This window comes from Eubalaena glacialis, chromosome 14 (assembly GCF_028564815.1).
Source record: "Eubalaena glacialis isolate mEubGla1 chromosome 14, mEubGla1.1.hap2.+ XY, whole genome shotgun sequence".
Taxonomy (NCBI): domain Eukaryota; kingdom Metazoa; phylum Chordata; class Mammalia; order Artiodactyla; family Balaenidae; genus Eubalaena; species Eubalaena glacialis.
In genome coordinates, this window is record NC_083729.1 from 11,590,236 (window position 1) to 11,608,561 (window position 18,326).

General features: G+C 40.1%; 1 protein-coding gene across 4 annotated transcripts in view; it reads right to left on the reverse strand.

The window, feature by feature from the left end:
- NBAS (NBAS subunit of NRZ tethering complex) overlaps positions 1–13,190 on the reverse strand; it is a 344,585-nt gene extending 331,395 nt beyond the window's left edge. For 3 of the 4 annotated variants that reach the window (XM_061168819.1, XM_061168817.1, XM_061168820.1), the window contains exons 1-7: positions 13,073–13,190; positions 10,817–10,871; positions 9,193–9,229; positions 6,579–6,656; positions 6,179–6,226; positions 4,359–4,370; positions 1,616–1,659 (exon numbers count right to left, since the gene is read on the reverse strand). In XM_061168819.1, the coding sequence (XP_061024802.1) occupies positions 1,616–1,659; positions 4,359–4,370; positions 6,179–6,226; positions 6,579–6,656; positions 9,193–9,229; positions 10,817–10,871; positions 13,073–13,189 (391 nt within the window). In that variant the 5' untranslated portion in view covers position 13,190. The remainder of the gene's footprint in view (positions 1–1,615; positions 1,660–4,358; positions 4,371–6,178; positions 6,227–6,578; positions 6,657–9,192; positions 9,230–10,816; positions 10,872–13,072) is intronic. The other variant, XM_061168818.1, reaches the window with a different exon arrangement.
- Positions 13,191–18,326: the final 5,136 nt, after the last annotated feature.

Genomic DNA, 18,326 nt, shown 5'->3' on the forward strand with positions numbered 1-18,326 from the left:
TATCTTCTGAACACATCTGGACAGCTGAGAATGAGAAAAATGAGAAGGAAACTGGCCCTAGGCCACTAATGTTGCCTTTGACCAGGAACTTAAGACCAGCCAGGGGGAATCCTCTGTCTTACCACCATTTTGTAGATTTCAAAACTACCAATGCCTCCCTTCTCCTTGCTCTTTCACTGTTGATTACTTATTCTACCCTAATGCTGCTTTAAGATAAAATATGTATACCATGTTCTTCCAAGTAAATGAGGAAAAGTGCATGTAAAGCACTAAATGCAGTGCCTGGCACACAGGAAGGACATGACAAGTGGTTGTCATCACCACAATGACCATGATTATCATCATGATGATTCCTACAACTACTCCACTGTTAAAGTAACACAAGGTCAGACAAATGGAACTGGAGGTCCTGTAAATAAAACATAAGTAATAGATGCATTTACCTAACAGCAACCACTTAATTATTTTCCTCCCATCTGGTTCCCCTACCTTTTCATACACGGCTCCCACAGACCAAAACACTCCCCTGTCTTCTCCTACCTTCTACTCATTCTTAAGGTTGCTTTCCAAAAGTCACTTTTTCTCAACAATCTCATCTCACACCCCTGGTTAAACTCTCACTCTGCTCTGTATTTTTCCTTCATCAGATTTATCAAAGTCTGTAAGCATATAGTTGAGTGTCTACATGCCTTGTGAGGTAAGTGGCCATGCCTTTTTGCTCACAATCATACCCCTAGGACCCAGAAAAATGGTTCACATACATAAATGATACTCAGTAAATTTTTGCTGAATCGTATATCAAACAATGATCAAATCCCAGATTATTTTTACTAGTCTATAACTGACCAACTCCTAACATATCTACAAATTATTTTCTGCATTGAATTCAAAATAAAAGACTATAGACACTTAAAAATACTTTATCCCAAAACTGGCTTAGACTTTTGTAAAACAGTTTCAATTTCAAATCTCTCCAAAATTCAGATCTTAAAACAAAACATTTACAGAATAGAAATCAGTTAAGATGCTTTAAAATTATTTTAATAAATAATTATTTATTATTTATAAATAAATAAAAGTCATAATAATCCTTGTCAATAAATAGTATCTATTCTGACTTTTAAGAAATATTAACTGCTGGGACTTCCCTGATGACTCAGTGGTTGAGAATCCGCCTGCCGATGCAGGGGACATGGGTTCAATCCCTGGTCCAGGAGGATCCCACATGCCGTGGAGCAACTAAACCCGTGTGCCACAACTACTGAGCCTGAGCTCTGGAGCCCATGAGCCACAACTACTGAGCCCACGTGCCACAACTCCTGAAGCCCACACGCCACAACTACTGAGCCCATGTGCTGCAACGACTGAAGCCCGCACGCCTAGAACCCATGCTCCGCAACAAGAGAAGAAACCACAAGAAGCCCGGGCACTGCAACAAAGAGTAGCCCCCGCGCACCGCAACTAGAGAAAGCCCGTGTGCAGCAACGAAGACCCAACACAGCCAAAATAAATAAATAGATAGATAGATAGATAAATAAATGAGTTTTTAAAAAAAAAAAAATTAACTGCTGCAGATTTGAATTTTTTGTTTTTTGACTATTTTGGAAACTCTTACCTTGACATTTCCCAATAATAGATGTAAAATCATCTTTTGCAGACCTGCAAAATATATGTAAAATTAAGACAACAGTTTTGCCATAACAACACTACTGTGTAGTACTATAAGACATCACAAACACTTACAGACCAGACAACTTCTCTAGACACTAAATCATTCTTTCTCTCATACGGATGGTTTTGTGCCTCAAATAAGACCCTTTCATTGGTGACAATGTTTTCTTCCAAGCTTATTTCACTAGGAACATAGCTACTTTAGGAATCTAGTGATACAAGCATAAGTGATTTTAAGCACAGTATTTTAATACAATAGAGATGCCCGGACCCTATCCCCAAAGGCTCTGATTCGGTAAATCTGGGATGCGGCCCAAGCAAAAATATTTTTTTAAAGCTCCACAAATTGATCCTCGTTAAGAACCACTGGTCTATATCATATTACAGAGTTTAATCACTTAGGGAGAAAAGTCTTGTTTTAACAAGTCAAATAGCTTTAACAAGTGACCATATTTATATTAGTGATCTACTTAATATCTGTGATATTAAAATATATACTAAAGTATTCTAGTTATTATATCTTCAAAAATGAAAACTGGTAAACCTTCTAGAAAAGAATTTAGTAATAATTATCCCAAACTTTAATGTCCATAGTATTTGATCCAGCAATTTAAGTTCTACAAAGTTATCCCTAGGAAATAATTACAGATATACACAGATATCAAGGCAATTAATGCAGCCTAAGTTATGAAAGAGAAAAATACAGCCAGTATAAAGAGATTAATTACTAGATTTTGCTATATACAATCAATGAAATATTATGCTATTATGATACGTGACATGGAAAGATGCTGACAATATATTAATTTTCAAAAGTTATCAAGAAAAAGGTATCAAATAGAATGTAGAGCATCATCTACGTATACATATGTAGTATATATCTATATATATATTTTTTTACACACACAGAAAAGTGTCAAAGAACATACACCAAAATGTTGATAGTAGACAACTTTGGACAGTAAAATTTGTTGTTATTCTTTTGTAACTACTTAACTGTATTTTCTAATATCTGTAAAATAACCAAGCATTACCTTTAAAACAAACTTTACAGACTCTTTAAGATTTTTAGCCATTTATTAAAATATTATAACAAAATCCAGTTACAAATATGGAAATAAATTTCCTCAAGAACTTGGACTATCAGGCCTCTATGTGGACTAGAGCGGAAGGGACGTGATCTCTGAAGTGACCTTGACCTGATTTCAGCGCTCTGTGTAACCTGGACACAACATTCAACAGGATTTCATTTGCCTTTCAATAACACAGGATAAGTAACAGCAACTTCACAGCTTTGGGAGAAGATTAAATGAGACATTACATATAAATTAGCAGGAACTAGACCAAAGTAAATGTTCGTTACTTTCATCCTTAATATAATCACAAATAATAGTTTGCTCTTTTTGCTGGAAAAGGGGAGGGAGGGAGGGAGACATAAATTTGTTTTGTCGAAACTTCACGGAATGTATTCACTTAAGATAGATGAGCAAACTGGGGGAAGGAGGTGCCTTTTTTATAAGAGTCCCTTATTTTAATGCTTTTTGTTGTATTCCGTGATGGTTTCTAATTAGTTCCCATATTTATAACATATTACTTCACTACCTAGGAATAAAAGAAACATATATTAACCAGATAATCCATAACCACCACCAAATTACAAATTAAAGTGGCAATTCACAAGTCATTTTTCATCGATGTGAGCGCCACACGCAAGCAGGTTAAGTATGCCATGTTAGAGCAAGCTATTAGAGTCATTTGCCACTCACTACAGAACTAAAGTTGGGGAACAGCAGCCCTAGTCCTATCCTGCAAAAGGCAGAGCTGTCTCCTAAACTAAAGTGTGTTTCAGCTTTGCATGTTTTCCACAAAAACCATTTCACATTTATAACTGCTTCCTAACACTGAATAATAACCCCAGATACTGTAATTATCTTTCATATTCTAATCCAATCAACAAATATTTACTGAATACTGGGTGCCCACTACTATTACTTCTGGAGCCAACTTGGATTGTATGTGCTCTTCACTGTGGTAGAGAAGACACGTACAGAGAAGAGAGAACAAACGTCTTAAATATTATTCAGGCACAGACACTATTCATAGCATTGACTTCGGGGATCTACCTTGCCCTTTTTCTTTGCTCACCATCCCACATCTTTGCTCAAAGACACTTCCTTTCAGGTTACTGCAAAGTAAGTGTGGTTGTCCACTTTCAACAAAATCAACTGAGTGCCAACTCCGAGCAAGTCGGCGGCCCTGCCTTGTAATGCCCTCCCAGCATCTGCTTCCCCATCCCACTTGCAAACACACCACTTACTCATTAAACATAAACTAAGCACCTATTACATCCAAGGAAATATACAAGTGCTAGGAAAAAAGGACAGCCCATGCCTCCAAGGAACACACAGTATAATGGAGCCGTAGACTTCAAATTCCATCACTTGAGTTTCAAGCAAATGGCACCCCCTGGAGTTGTGCAAAGCAGTGGCCCTAAATATACTGGGGAAAATCCACATGTAAGCATATGGGCATAGATGGCTAAAAGGCATGATCAAAAGGTAGTATAGATTTGTAGATAAGAGCATGAACAATGAAGCTACGATGGCTGATTTCAAATCCTTGGGCAAGTTATTTAACCATATTGTGCCAGATTCCTTATTTCTAAAATAGAGAATAGTTATACCTACCTCATAGGCCTTCTGCAAGGATTGAGTTAACACATGTAAAACACAATGGTGGATGTTAAAAAAAAAAAAAACAAACACAATGGTGCCCAACATTGTTAGCATTACCTTATCATTAAGTATAATAAATGTGTTAATTATTATAGGAACATAAAGGATCAACACCTAACCAATGAGGGGAAGGGGGATCCATTGGGAATGAGTTGCTGTAAGGCTTCCTTACAGGAGAGAGTTGACTCCTCACCATACCAGAGTCTTTGAATATAATAAGTTACAAAGCTTTTTTGCAAATTACAGACCAGATGAATAAGATCTTGATGAGCATCACTTCTGTTGCCCAGAAATCTTCCCTCACCACTTAATCTCAAATGCATGAGTGAATTCCTAAAGAGCTGGATATATGTATAAGTTTTATAAATATTATTTTACACGCTAGCAATCCAGTAGCAAATGCTCTTATAAAAGCAAACAATTATTTTTTCTTCTCATCACAATTTTTATTAACAAATTCCAGAAACCCTTTGTCAAACTCTCCTTCACAAGCCTAAATCCCATCCCCACATGCATATTCCAACCTTAACACCTAAAATCATTCCATTAATGTTCTCATTTCAGGGGAAGAAGATGGAAATTTTGATTACTATCTGCTGTTCATAAAGAAGTCACAGATGAGCACATTTCTCCAAAAAAAAAAAAAAAAAAAAATTTGACATCATTGCAGCAAATGGAGTAGGAAACGCTAGCCCATTTCTATGAACAACATCAGTTCAAACACCGTCCCACCTGATGCTCACTGCTGCTCTTAGAGAAAAGGGCCCTGCCTATTAAAGCCATGCCAGATGAAGAAATGAAGTTCTGAAAGGCCGTCATTATTGCCAATCATTTCTATCCTGATAGTTTTAAGAAGGATCACGGAGCCTCCCAATCTGAAGTCGGCGCCCCAATGGGGGCAAACCCTCTTGTCTACTCCCGCAGAAGTTGAGGGGTCCAGTTCCATTTGGATAAATGGAAAAAGAAATTTCATAAGCAGAAAGCTAAAACCAGTGTGCTAACAACTGAATGCTCATTAATACTAGTTTTAGTCAATAATAAAGTAGTAGAAAAAACTTTTGACTGGTATCTAGGCATCCTGAAATTTCTGCCTCAGTGTTTATCTTTTGAGACTCAAGAGTTAGGGCTTCCCTGGAGAAAGGAGTAGCCCCCACTTTCAGAGATGCAACACATTTGGTTTGCTGCTGATAATTTCCCAGAAAATAAACTAGTTTTCCTAAGTTAGTTGCTATTGTTGCTATTTCTTTCACAACTGATATACTACTTAAAAATGAAGTACATGGAAAGCCCAGCTTAGAGACTTCTTCTAGCTGTGTGTAATGCCACTGACGTCTCAAGAGGACAGAGTATCACTAGTCTCAAGTAACATGAAGCCTTAGTGTTTTGCAAACCCATACTCCATCTACAGCTTTATGCCAACAAGTAAAGCAACCTCTATTTTTTTTATACCTTCCTGAGCATCTGCTTAGCTGTCTTAGCAGTAACTGGTCAAGCAAGAGTGATTTTCAGAGTTCTGGAAGATATGCCTTTGTCTACTGAGAAAGTAAAATTTCTCAGGAGACAGCAGAGTGATCTGGGGAAGTAGAAGGCATACTCTGAGAAAGCATCCTTCATCCTTCATTGGCATAAGTTGATGCTTGACACCTTACAAAATTATGTGAGTTAATAATAAAATTCCTTTAAATATACCCCCTTTAAAAATCTTAGTTCTCATAAATTAGGTAAAACTTTTCTCAAGGGAAATTTTGAATATGAATAATATTAACAGTTACCTGATCTCCACACACTGATCTTGAACAGCAGCCAAAAGTTTCCCATTGCTTTCATGGGAGAGAAAGAGAAACAAATTCCTGTATGAGTATTTGCAGCCGTCTTTACCACAGATGGAATCATTTTAAGAAATTAAAATCATTTTCAAATTTGTTCACATCTTTAATTATCCAACTTTTGACTTTATAATTAGATGAGTATATAGATACAAAAAGCATACAAAATAATTCAATACAGTTGAATTAACACATTTAAACAATACTAATCATATGAGACACAGGGAATTTATATACAATAAAAATCAAGACTGCAAGCCATAAGGACCCCAAAATTAATATCCATAATGGAATTTAAATGGTTACCCAGGTAGAGGAACATTACGTGAATTTTATGCATCCTTACCTTGCAAGTACCAAATGCCAGTTTACTTGTTTATTAACCAAACGAACCAGTCCATCAGGGAGCAAAAAAGGTGCAGGGCTGAAACCACAACACATCAGCTAACTTAAAATCTAATCATGGAAACCACATATAAATAGGTAAACATTACAAATAACATATAGATCTATAGCGAGCGGTAAGGATTTTTTTCCATTAGAATATAAAAACTGAATACTGGCAAACCCAAAACCAGAAGTTACTAATTGGATATCTGAAACTTGACCACATACATTTCTCTATTTCCAAAAAAACCTGGTGATGTGTTCAATGATACAAATTTTTTATTTTTTCTAAGGAAAAGATACTGAGGGTGCCAGTAACATAGCAGAATGAGCTTATAAGAAACCCCTCCTGCAATGCACACCTAGAAATTCTGGCTCAACTCTAACGAAAACAAATTCTAGTGTACAGCTAAACTCACAAGAAAGAAATCTCCAAGAACTACAAATGCAAAGAGAACTGAAAGTCAGAATTGGGTACAGGACAAAGAGAGAAACAGAACTCAAAACAAGAGTTAACACCTGGGAGAGGAAATGAGCTGTGGGCCACAGGAAGGACAGCAGCTGGAGGTGAGACTCCTGCAAAGGCCAGGACTCTCAAATGGCGGTGCTATCAGAGAAAGGAGAACTAGACAAACGTCACCACGGGCCCAGGGAGACCTTCAAGAATCTCATCTCCGCCTGGAATTCTGGTCTGTGGGGGGATGGGAATGAAACCTATGAAAACATCAAAACCCCAAGCTTTTACTGAATGCAAGATTGGACTTCGATTTCACTTTACTCATGTGACACAAGATGCCCAGGCATAAGCTCACGAGAGCATCGTTCACAAAGTATATAAGGAAATGATCCACCATACGTGAATCAGGAGATAAATTAGAGGAGTAACACATGAAGAAATCAAGAAAATAGGTGGAAAAGAAGCAGAAAGAAAATAATTTGATTGGGGGGTGGGGACCGGAAAATGAAAAAAAATAATAAAAACACAAATAGGATAAAAAATATTAGTAATTTACATTCAGTATATTCATGTTCATTTTTAAAACGTAAAATATTTAATGCCATCAGATAGTTATAGAAATAATAAAGATGAAACACGCACGTGAATGATACAATCAACATGAGAATGATAATTCCCTCTGGAGGGGAAGGGTGGGGCAAAGGTTGGGCGGAGTGTGGGGAGAGGACTTGAGCTGTAACATCTTGCATACAAAGAAAAACAGGGCTATCTGAAGCAAATACAGCAGAAAAGCAGCAACTGCTTTAATTCAGATGTGGACAGAAATCATAACAGGTTTATTATATTACTGTCTATAATTCTCAGTCTGTTTATACTATTTCATGATTGAAAGAAAAAAACTTGAAAAGAAAAAGCCTCTTGAAACAAATATTCGCCCCAAAACCTTTTAGGTACAATTACCATAAACTCAAGAGCAAAAAACTCAACTACAAGCTTTCTGAAAGAAACATACCACAGGGAAGACGAGATAATCACCTCATGGTATGCTCACAGTCTGTACACTGATCAACGTGGCCAATGCAAGGAAAGGGACCTCTTGGGAGAAACATACCTCCTGATGCCTGATCTTAAGGTGTTTACACATTGGACAAGGCTTGTATCAGAGGGAGCTCTTGGAAGTCCTCCTTCTTAACAAATAACAAAAGGACTTACTGTCAAGGAGTAACCCAAACAGACGTATCTTCTGCCATCCCTATCCAAGGGTGCTCAGCACTACCAAGTGTAGCCCGGTGAGCCCAGGAAAAACAGCCTACCTCTTACACTCCCCTCCCCACTACTACCCTCTCACTCACTCAGTTCTCTAACACACCCCACACCCCCAAAAATAAGATAAAATTCAATAAGAAATTTAATTTATGCACACACACACACACACACACACACACACACACACACAGTAAAAGCAGAAAAGCACTGGAGCTAACCTCAGAGAAGAGCCAAAGGTCCCTTTTATAGAACCAGAACTCTATTATCTCTGGAGCTTTTAAGATTAGATGTCCTTGAGTAAAAAGCAACCTGTGGTAAATAATTCTATAAAACAATTCTTACACCTGCATCTTGGTCAGAATAATCAATTCATTGTTCCTTTTAAAGGTGAATATTAGTGCCAGGCCTAAAAACACACTTAACATTCAAGACTTAAGAAGTTCCCAAGAACTGAAACCTAAAGAACCTTCTCTGATGCATAGCAACTGAATGAATATTGGCCACAAGAGTCGACATAACAATAAGAACAAAAAGGTTTTTAAAAAGATACACAAGCGCAGATCCATCATGTGGGCATTCAAGATAAGGCTGAGGACACTCAGAGAAAGCAGAAATTGTTATGAGATATTCCTAATAATGCCTAAGGGATCAAAAAGTACCCTACTTTTACTGAGAGATCTTGTCAGGGTAGGCCAAATGTTTGAAAGGTCTATCTTATAAATTGGGTTCACCTGAATGTCAGTATCCATATCACAATCTGGGATTCAATTCTGAAAACTTAAATCATAATTAGGATAATATTGTTTGTATTTACTGTTCATACCGTTTCTCTGAAGAATTCATGACTCACCTGTACCAGATATATTGGCTTAAAAATAATAAACGATCTGTAATAAAAAGAAACAGCAAAGCCAAATATGAATGAGCTATTCTTTAGGAATCATTTTCAATTTTAGATTTATTGATAATAAATCTAAAATATACTGTAGACTGAGTCATCACAAAACAAAACAAAACAAAACAAAACATGGAGAATACAACTCTTGACAAGAATAAATATAATCTAATATACACTATAACTTTTACATCATATATTGGTTTATATTAAGTCCCAAGTTTGTGTTATTCAAAAAACTCTGAAGTATCTCCTAACAGTACAACAAGTAAAAGTGGTTTGAGATGCTAAATGTCTCCTAAGAGGCTTTAATAAAACCATGGAGTAGAAGTCACAGTAATCACCCATTAAAACCAAAGTATTTGTATAAAGGTTAAGATACCATTTTACACTTTATAGCGAAGACTTAAAAAATAATAATATTGCCTAAAATGGGGAAGTCCATGGGAAACAAAATCTCTAACACACTTTGGACAAGCAATGTTTTATATGATTCCATTTAAAAGGTATACATGTGTGAATCTGTGTACATGGTTATGTATGTATCAATAGCAAAAGGTCTGAAGGATAAGACATTATCTCCAGGTGGTAAAAATGAGGAATTATTTATTCTAATTTGTGGTTGTCTCTAGTCTCTACACTTTGTACATTTTATTACTTGTGTACATTTCCTAAATTTTCAAAATTTCACATTTGTGATAATGAAAATTGAACATGCTAGTATTTCTTGTAACAGAAGATAAAAGTATTTTATCTTTATCAGAAGATAAAATTAGAGTTAATTTCAAGTACTCAACTCCTTTGAAACTGAACCTTCTCTTTATAAGTAGCTGAAATTCCCCAGTATAATAAGTACGGGCTTTGGATCCAGAAAGAAATGTAGTCAAACTCCAAATGCATGACCTTGGGCAAGTTTCCTCATCTAAAAACATAAATTCGTAACAGCACCTACCTTGTTGGTCTGGTAAAGGACTGCATCAATAAATATACATAAAGCCCTCATAACACCAGCTTAATCAGCTAGTGCTCAATACTTTCTCAGACCTTGTGAGCTCATACATAGTCTGTCAGGAGTTAAACGAATGTCCTGGTTAATCAAATTTGTAATTTGAGTGATTCTAAACAGATGTATCTGAAACATCATGTAAAACACTTAAAACGGTCTGTCACTCTCTTTTCCCCGTCGATGTCCGTAGATTCTCTGAGTGGGTTTGATTTTCTTCATTTCTTCCAGAACACATCCATAATGGTTAAACTCAGGCCATACTTTAAGCCGCATTAAAAATGTATGTGTGTAAACATATGCACACATACGTGTATATACACACATATGTATATTTATATAGACATATCATATATATCATATATGTATACATGCATTTTTTATAAAATAAAACTTACATAACATTTATGCCATTCACTTTTAATCAGGCTCTACATTAAAACTCAGAAGAACACATTTTCAAATCCCTAAACTTCCTAAAACAGTACAGTTTTGAATAGAAAAAAATAAGAATGAGAAAAAAATTATCTGCTAACTGTATCATTATATGTAGAAAAATAAATATGCTATACTTACCCCTAATTGCTTTTGTGATGATAAAGGATGCACCATGTTTCCGGCTGCCTCTAGGCTGCAAGTGGAAAAACAAAAACAAACACATTTGAGAATTTTCTAGTAATACTTAAACAATAAGTTATATTTCTTTGCTAATACTCAGAGTACTGGGTACAAGTTACCAGTATTTAAAAACTACTTATAGGGACTTCCCTGGTGGTCCAGTGGGTAAGACTTCGCGCTCCCAGTGCAGGGGACCCAGGTTTGATCCCTGGTCGGCTGCATGCATGCCGCACCTAACAGTCTGCATGCCACAACTAATACCTGGCACAGACTAAATAAATAAATTAAAAAAAAAAAAAAACTACTTACAGATAGAAACAAAGCAAAGAGAAGCAGGACTAGAAACAGTGGGAGTGAAAGTGAACACGGCAGAGATACAGGCATTTGTCAGGACGAATTTTGCAAGGGAGGACAAGGATTGAGGCTGGAAAATGTTTCTAGATCAAAACAGCAGTGCAAAGACAAAAGAAGTCAAGGGCAAAGACCACACTGGTTGCCAGTTCCGCACAGTCTATTTTGGTGGGCTACAGAGGCTTAAAAGGAGTTTTGCTTGCAGGAAAAGTGGCCATATGGATTAATAAACTCATGCCTGGAGGCAAATTTACTGAATTCTTGTTGTATATCCATAGAGAAAATGCTACTAACATCCACACTGATATATAATTGCTGTATTAAATAGTATAAAGTGCAGACAGTTATGGCTTAAAAGCACAGAAAAGATTTCATTCAACAAACATGAATTGATCATCCACTTCCTGTAAGACAGAATTTAGTCCGGGGGAGGGATATAAAGATGAGTCAGATGTAGCTGCCTTCCAAGAGCTTGTAGTTCAGTTGAAATCAACAGAACCAAACAAAAGAGTGTTACAAGGTTTCAATGTAAGTTGATGCTGTGCTTATTTTTTTTAATCAATTTATAATGTTAAGCACTCTGAAACGTTATTGTACTTAACCAGTGAATGCTAACGCGCGGAAACTTATCCTTATCCAACCAATGGCAGCAGCAACAACTTCCTAGCTGCATAAGCTACAAAGTAGTCACATTGTTCAACACAAACAGAAACTAAGTAAATACTTGAAAAACAATAATACATGAGGATCTCTGCCAGCCTACAAAATAAATGATTCAAGACAAGCAGAAACTGCAGTGGAAAGGTTAAAGAAAAACTACAAACTTTACAAGAGAAGCAGGAGAATGAGTACTTTCTCCAGTAAAGAAACTCAGAAAAGATGTTGTAAATAAGAATTCATATGGGCTGGGCTCCATGATCTTTAGAGAAAGTCCTTTCCGATCTTCCTGCGTGTTCTGAGCCAAAAGCAGTGACTGGCACACGTTAGGGACTCATAAAATAGCTGTCAAATAAATGTGGATTCCTGGTTCTTACTCTTCATTCTGTGCCTGGGAGGTCCCCTCTACGAAACTAATAACTCCAAGGTCCAGATTACCAACCCCTACGACCCCTTTTTAACAGAGAACCCAACGCCGGGTCCGTAGCTCATAAATCTTCACTCCCCAAGGCATTTTGCTCACACCGCTATTACAGCGCCTATTACGGTAGGCGATGAAAAACGTTTACTCCACTGTCTTCCCTCTAGACTGCAAGTACCACGAAAGTTATTCACCTCTGTAAGCCCAGCGCCGGGCACAGTGTCTGGAACACGGACGCACACACACGTACACTCATTAAATGCTTATTTACTGAAATACACAAGAACCGGCGCAATTCAGGCCCAAGTAGGAGCAAAGGTTTGATGCCGCGCTCCACGACAGCCCAGCAGATGCTGAGATGGACTGCAGGGTCCTGGAAAATCCTCCCACTTCAGATGAGGATCGGCCCTGCCCAGCCCTAGCCGGCCCGCGGGAAGGGACCACCAAGAGTCTAGATATGAGAAGGACCCTCGAATCCAACGCTGTGCCTCCCCTCCAAGTAGGAGCGGTGAAATAAAACCAGCGTGGGGCGGTACATGCCTCAGGGACCGAGGTTCCGCCCCCCCGACATCCTAATTTGGAGTCCAGGAGGAATCCCAGGAAATCCCACTTGGGGGACCCAGACCCTCGCTAGCCCACGGTACCGTTGCCAGGGCGACCGCATAAGCGGCCGAGTCCTGCTCCCCCGCCCACCCAGCTCCACTCCTACGTGGCTACTGCAACGTGGCTCTGCCGGGGCAGCGCCCGCACCAAGCTGGCCTCAGCCCTGGAGGGGCCCGGTTCACCTGTACTTCTGTCTCCGGGGGCCACTCGGTATTGACTAACAGGTCATAGAGAATCGTCTCCTCCTCGCCCTCCGCAGTGCCCGCATTCACAGCCGCCGCTGACTCGGAGGCCGCCATGTTTGGCCGGACCAGAGCAGCTGGGGGCGGGCCCAGAGCAGCTGGGGGCGGGCCCCTACGGCATCCCGCAAGGGACAAGCTTCCCTGGCCGCGCCGCTTTTGGTTCTCGGGGCAGTGGGTGCAGTTAACAGGGCGTGGAAAGGAAATGCTGGGTTAACCCTTGTGTAAATAGGTGGGACAATGCCTATTGCTTGTCTGGGCTACTACTTAGGTCCTGGTCCCGGTGCACTCCCTCTTTATTAATTGCGTGAGGTCAGCCAAGTCTGAACCTCTCCTATCCAGTCAGCTTCTATAAAACAAAAGTGATAGATCATATCCCTGACATCTAGCATTTATGTATTCGTTGCCTAACCGATAGAAAGAGGGCAAACAGCGGTTTTTAAATAAACACCAAAAAGTTATCCAGTGCAACAGGTTGAACTAATGAAAGGTATCAGGGGAATTCCCCGAGTGGTCCAGTGGTTAGGGCTCGGCGCTTTCACTGCTGTGGGCCTGCGGTTCAATCCCTGGTTGGGGAAATAAGATCCCCTCAAGCTGCACGGCAGAGCCAAACAGGTAAAAAATTTAAATTAAAAAAAAGAAAGGTATCAGAAGAATGATACTATAGGAGTTCAGAAAAGGCAACGAAGGCCAGAGGGTCTAGAGGGGCTTCCTGGAGGAAGTGGAGCGTATCCTGGGTCTTTAACAACAGATAGAATTCGAATCAAGTGGAGAGGGTTTGGTGAGAGCCTTTCAAGTAGCGGGAAATGGGGTGAGCAAAGACAGAGGCAGAAATATCTAGTTGAAAGTGCAGGCAGCTGACTAGAACCCAAATCCAGAAAGAGTGTGGGGCAATAAAGTGGAAATAATAGGTTGAGGACCTACCTGGAGGTCCAGTCTCATTTGTTCATTCATTTATTTATTCCTTCATTCAACAGGTGCCTCTCTGTGAAAAGCCCTGCCCTGTAAGCAGAGCCTATTGCAACCTGAATGAATACACAGTGTCCAGGGAATTAGCACTGTGTCACATTCAAAAGAAACACAAATACTGAAGATATCTTGCAGGAGTTACATTGTATAATATTCATCAAGATGCATCAGGCAGAGATGCAATTAAAACCCTCCTCTGGGAAGCCTAGGCCTCCTGTGTCTCCCGAAGTTAAATGACCTCAAAGCAAGCTGTGCATCCCCTGCCTGCTCCCGCTTCCTCTCTCTCCTCATCTCCTGCTGCACCGCCACCTTCAGCCACACTGGCCTTGCTGTTTCTGAACACACCAGACACACATCCTCTTCAAGCACTTGGCAAGGGCTGTTCCCTCTCCTTGGAAGAGGGAACAGCCCTCTTCTACCAGATATTTGCCTCTCTCCCTCATCTCCAAGTTTTTGCTCAAATGTCGTCTTCTCTCTGAAGCCCACCCTGACCGCTCATTTTAAATTTGTAACCACCTTCCCTGAACTCCAGCCCTCCAGATCTCCCTTACCCACTCTACATTCTTTTCATAACACTTGTCATTACCCAAAATGCAATATAATTTATATTTTATTACATTTGTTTATTGTCTGTCCCCTTTCACTTTCACTCTGCCAAAACAGAGTGCTCTACTGTATACATACAGATGCTAAAAAGGAAAAACGTCAGCTTTCCACCTGTGTAAGGGAAAATCCGGATCTTCCCTACAATGTATTTCTTCCCTGGGAGTCTCCTTCACTTCGTACACAAAGCTCTTCACTTCTGACACTTCTGGTCACCAAGTGTGTGGAGATTTTCCCCACGCCAACAAGATCTTGGACAACTGCTGGTGTCCAAGAATTCAGCTCAGTTCTGGCACTATCTAACTGGAGATCGTATCAGTCCTACAAGTTAAGGGCTCAGTCCCAAAAGACTAACCCCGCCTCACAGACACACACACACTTCAGATGCCAGTCAGAAAGCTCAGGTTATCACCTGTGCTTCTGACCAACTGGCTATAGACTGGAGATTCCAAAGGCCCCCCTCCTTGGGTTCAATTAACTTGCTAGATAGAGCAGCTCACAAAACTCTGGGAAACACGATTTTTGCTAAAGGATATGATAAAGGATACAGATGAACAGCCAGATGACGAGATACAGAGGGTGAGGTCTGGGAGGGTCCTGAGCACAGGAGCTTCTGTCCCCATGGAGGTGGGGTGTGTCATCCTCCCAGTGTGGACAAATTCACCGGTCTGGAGCTCTCAGAAGCCCCTACCGGTGGGATTTTTATGGAAAATGCCCCATGAATGTGTGATCAATTATCAATTCCATTTCCAGTCCTCTCCCCTCTCTGAAAGATGGGTGGGGGAACTAAAAATTCAAAGCTTCTAATCATTGCTTGGTCTTTCTGGTGATCAGCCACCATCCAGGAGCCCACTCAGAGTCGGCTCATTAGAACAAAAAATGCTCCTAGTACTTATCAGTTAGGAATTTACAAGGATTTTAGGAACCCTGTGTCAGGGTTGGGGTCAAAGACAAATATTAGAACAAGAGATGCTCCTAGTATCCTTACCACTTAAGAAATTACAAGGGTTTTAGGAGCTCTGTGCCAGGAACCAGGGGCAGAGACCAATATATATCTTTTTCCTTTTATCTCACAGATGCTATATACATGCCTGCCAAATCCCCAGAGTTGAAAACAGTGCCTGGCACAGAGCAGAGGCCAAATATAAATTATTTGTTGAATAAATGAAAAACTCCCCCCAGAACCTTTTTTACACATTGTCTCCCCCAAGTACTTCTCTTCTCAGCAGCTGTGTCTTTTTATCAAATCTTCAAATGCAAACACCAGACGTCTCCTCTCCCCACCCCACTCGGGCTGGCAAGTTGCAGAGCCTCAGGGAGCACTTCTTACATCACGTGCTGCAGAAGGTGAAGGGGTAGGAACACCATTCACTCAGAGGGAATACAGTGTTGGGGGTGGACCCTGGAACATACGGGGCCTCCACACTGCCCCCTCCCGTTTCTGTGCACCTCGTCTCCTTGGCTCTTTTTTTTATTTTTATTTATTTTTATTTTTTTTAACATCTTTATTGGAATATAATTGCTTTACAATGGTGTGTTAGTTTCTGGTTTATAACAAAGTGAATCAGCTATACGTCTACATATATCCCCATATATCCTCCCTCTTGCGTCTCCCTCCCACCCTCCCTATCCCACCCCTCTAGGTGGTCACAAAGCACAGAGCTGATCTCCATGTGCTATGCGGTTGCTTCCCACTAGCTATCTATTTTACGTTTGGTAGTGTATATATGTCCATGCCACTCTCTCACTTTGTCACATCTTACCCTTCCCCCTCCCCATATCCTCAAGTCCATTCTCTAGTAGGTTTGTGTCTTTATTCCGGTCTTGCCACTAGGTTCTTCACGACAGCTTTTTTTTTTTTTTTTTTCCTTAGATTCCATATATATGTGTTAGCATACTGTATTTGTTTTTCTCTTTCTGACTTACTTCACGCTGTATGACAGACTCTAGGTCTATCCACCTCACTACAAATAACTCAAAATAACTCCTCCTCCCTATCTCACCCTTTCTTGGATAGAAACTGAGATTGTGTTCGACTTCGTTCATTTTCTTCTCTACCTCCACCTGACTGACACAACCATGGCCGGGAGGTAACAGACCAAGCTGACAAAGGATGCTCCCTTCTTAGATTGTATTCGCGGGAGACCACCACAAATGCATTACCAAGAATTTCTTTTTCTTTCACCATCATCACGCTGTGTTCATTGCTTTATCCATCCTCAGACTTACCCCATTTATCATAGTTTGCACACCAGAAAAGGAAACATAAAGCCATGCCTGGCTGACCTCTGAGGAGGGGCTTGTATTCTGAAGAAACAAAAGCACAGGCATAAACAGTACTATTTGGAAAGTGACTGGACATTTAACTTGGAGCAATTCCTGGAAGGAAGATTCTGCTACCGGAGGTGCTTGGAGCAGATAGGCAGATTATAAAGGCTTCGTCACCACCATTTAAAATCCAGAATATTCCTGGGAGGGGAAGAATGTGAAGTGACCAGAAGAAGGTGGTAAGAATATGTATGTCCTGAGAAGAGCTCCAGATGGAGACCATCAGGCACTGGGGTTGGAAAGAAAAGGCAGAGAGGTGATCAAAGCGCAAATCAAAGTTCACCTGAGTCAAAGGAGTAATGATTTAAGATGGGTTGGGTGACTGAAGCCAAATAGCTAATGAGTCTTATTTACAGTCACTAATTAGTTGTCCAAACTGAGACACTTTTGAACTTCTCGCTCTCTTTTTTTTTTTTTTTTTGACCATGCTGCGCGACATGCAGGATCTGTTCCCTGATCAGGGATCAAACCCGTGCCCCCTGCAATGGAAGTGTGGAGTCTTAACCACTGGACAGCCAGGGAATTCCCTGAGACACTTTTGAAAATGAAAAGGGATGATTTTAATAATTATGCCAGGAAAACAGGCATGAAATAGGACTGTCCTGGACAAACCAAGATGATGGTCACACTGACCGTAAACAGGAGAGTGGCTGATGTAATGAAGAGACCTTGGGCAGTTCATAAGGACAGCCAGACTCTTCATCAGAACCCTCTTCTTCCTCCCTCGTACTCATAGTGACAGCTGTCGCTGTGTCTGCCCAGGCCTTTTGCTTTTGGAGAACTGCTCCAACCGCCTCTTCCTTCACTCAGTCGGGAAATTCTCGTGGGGCTGCCGGTCCCCAAACTCTGTCTCCTTGATCCATGTCTGCCCACTCAAAGGGCCCCATTCCCCTGACTTCAAGCATTGGGCAGAGAATTCTTCCCTGCAATTTATTTATTTATTTATTTATTTATTTAAAAGATTTAAGTGGAGGAAAAAAGCACCTTTCCTTTTTGGATCACAAAGTTTGAAGAACACAGATTGGGAGTTGTCAACAGCATCGTACTCACAATGGAGGGAAAGACTGTCTGCGTGGTAAGAGAATGAAACCAACACGCAGAGGAAAACCAGAGAGCGGGAGACTTCATTTGCTATTAACGTGCCTGAAAAAAGTGACATCTGCGTGCTTCCATCGTCCCAGGTAAGCAAGCCAGTACAGTCACCTTAAGCTAATTTGAGTTGAGTTGCAATGACTTGAAACCACTTCTCTCTTGACACTTCTACCAGTGGATTTTGCAGATTTACCTAATTTAGAAT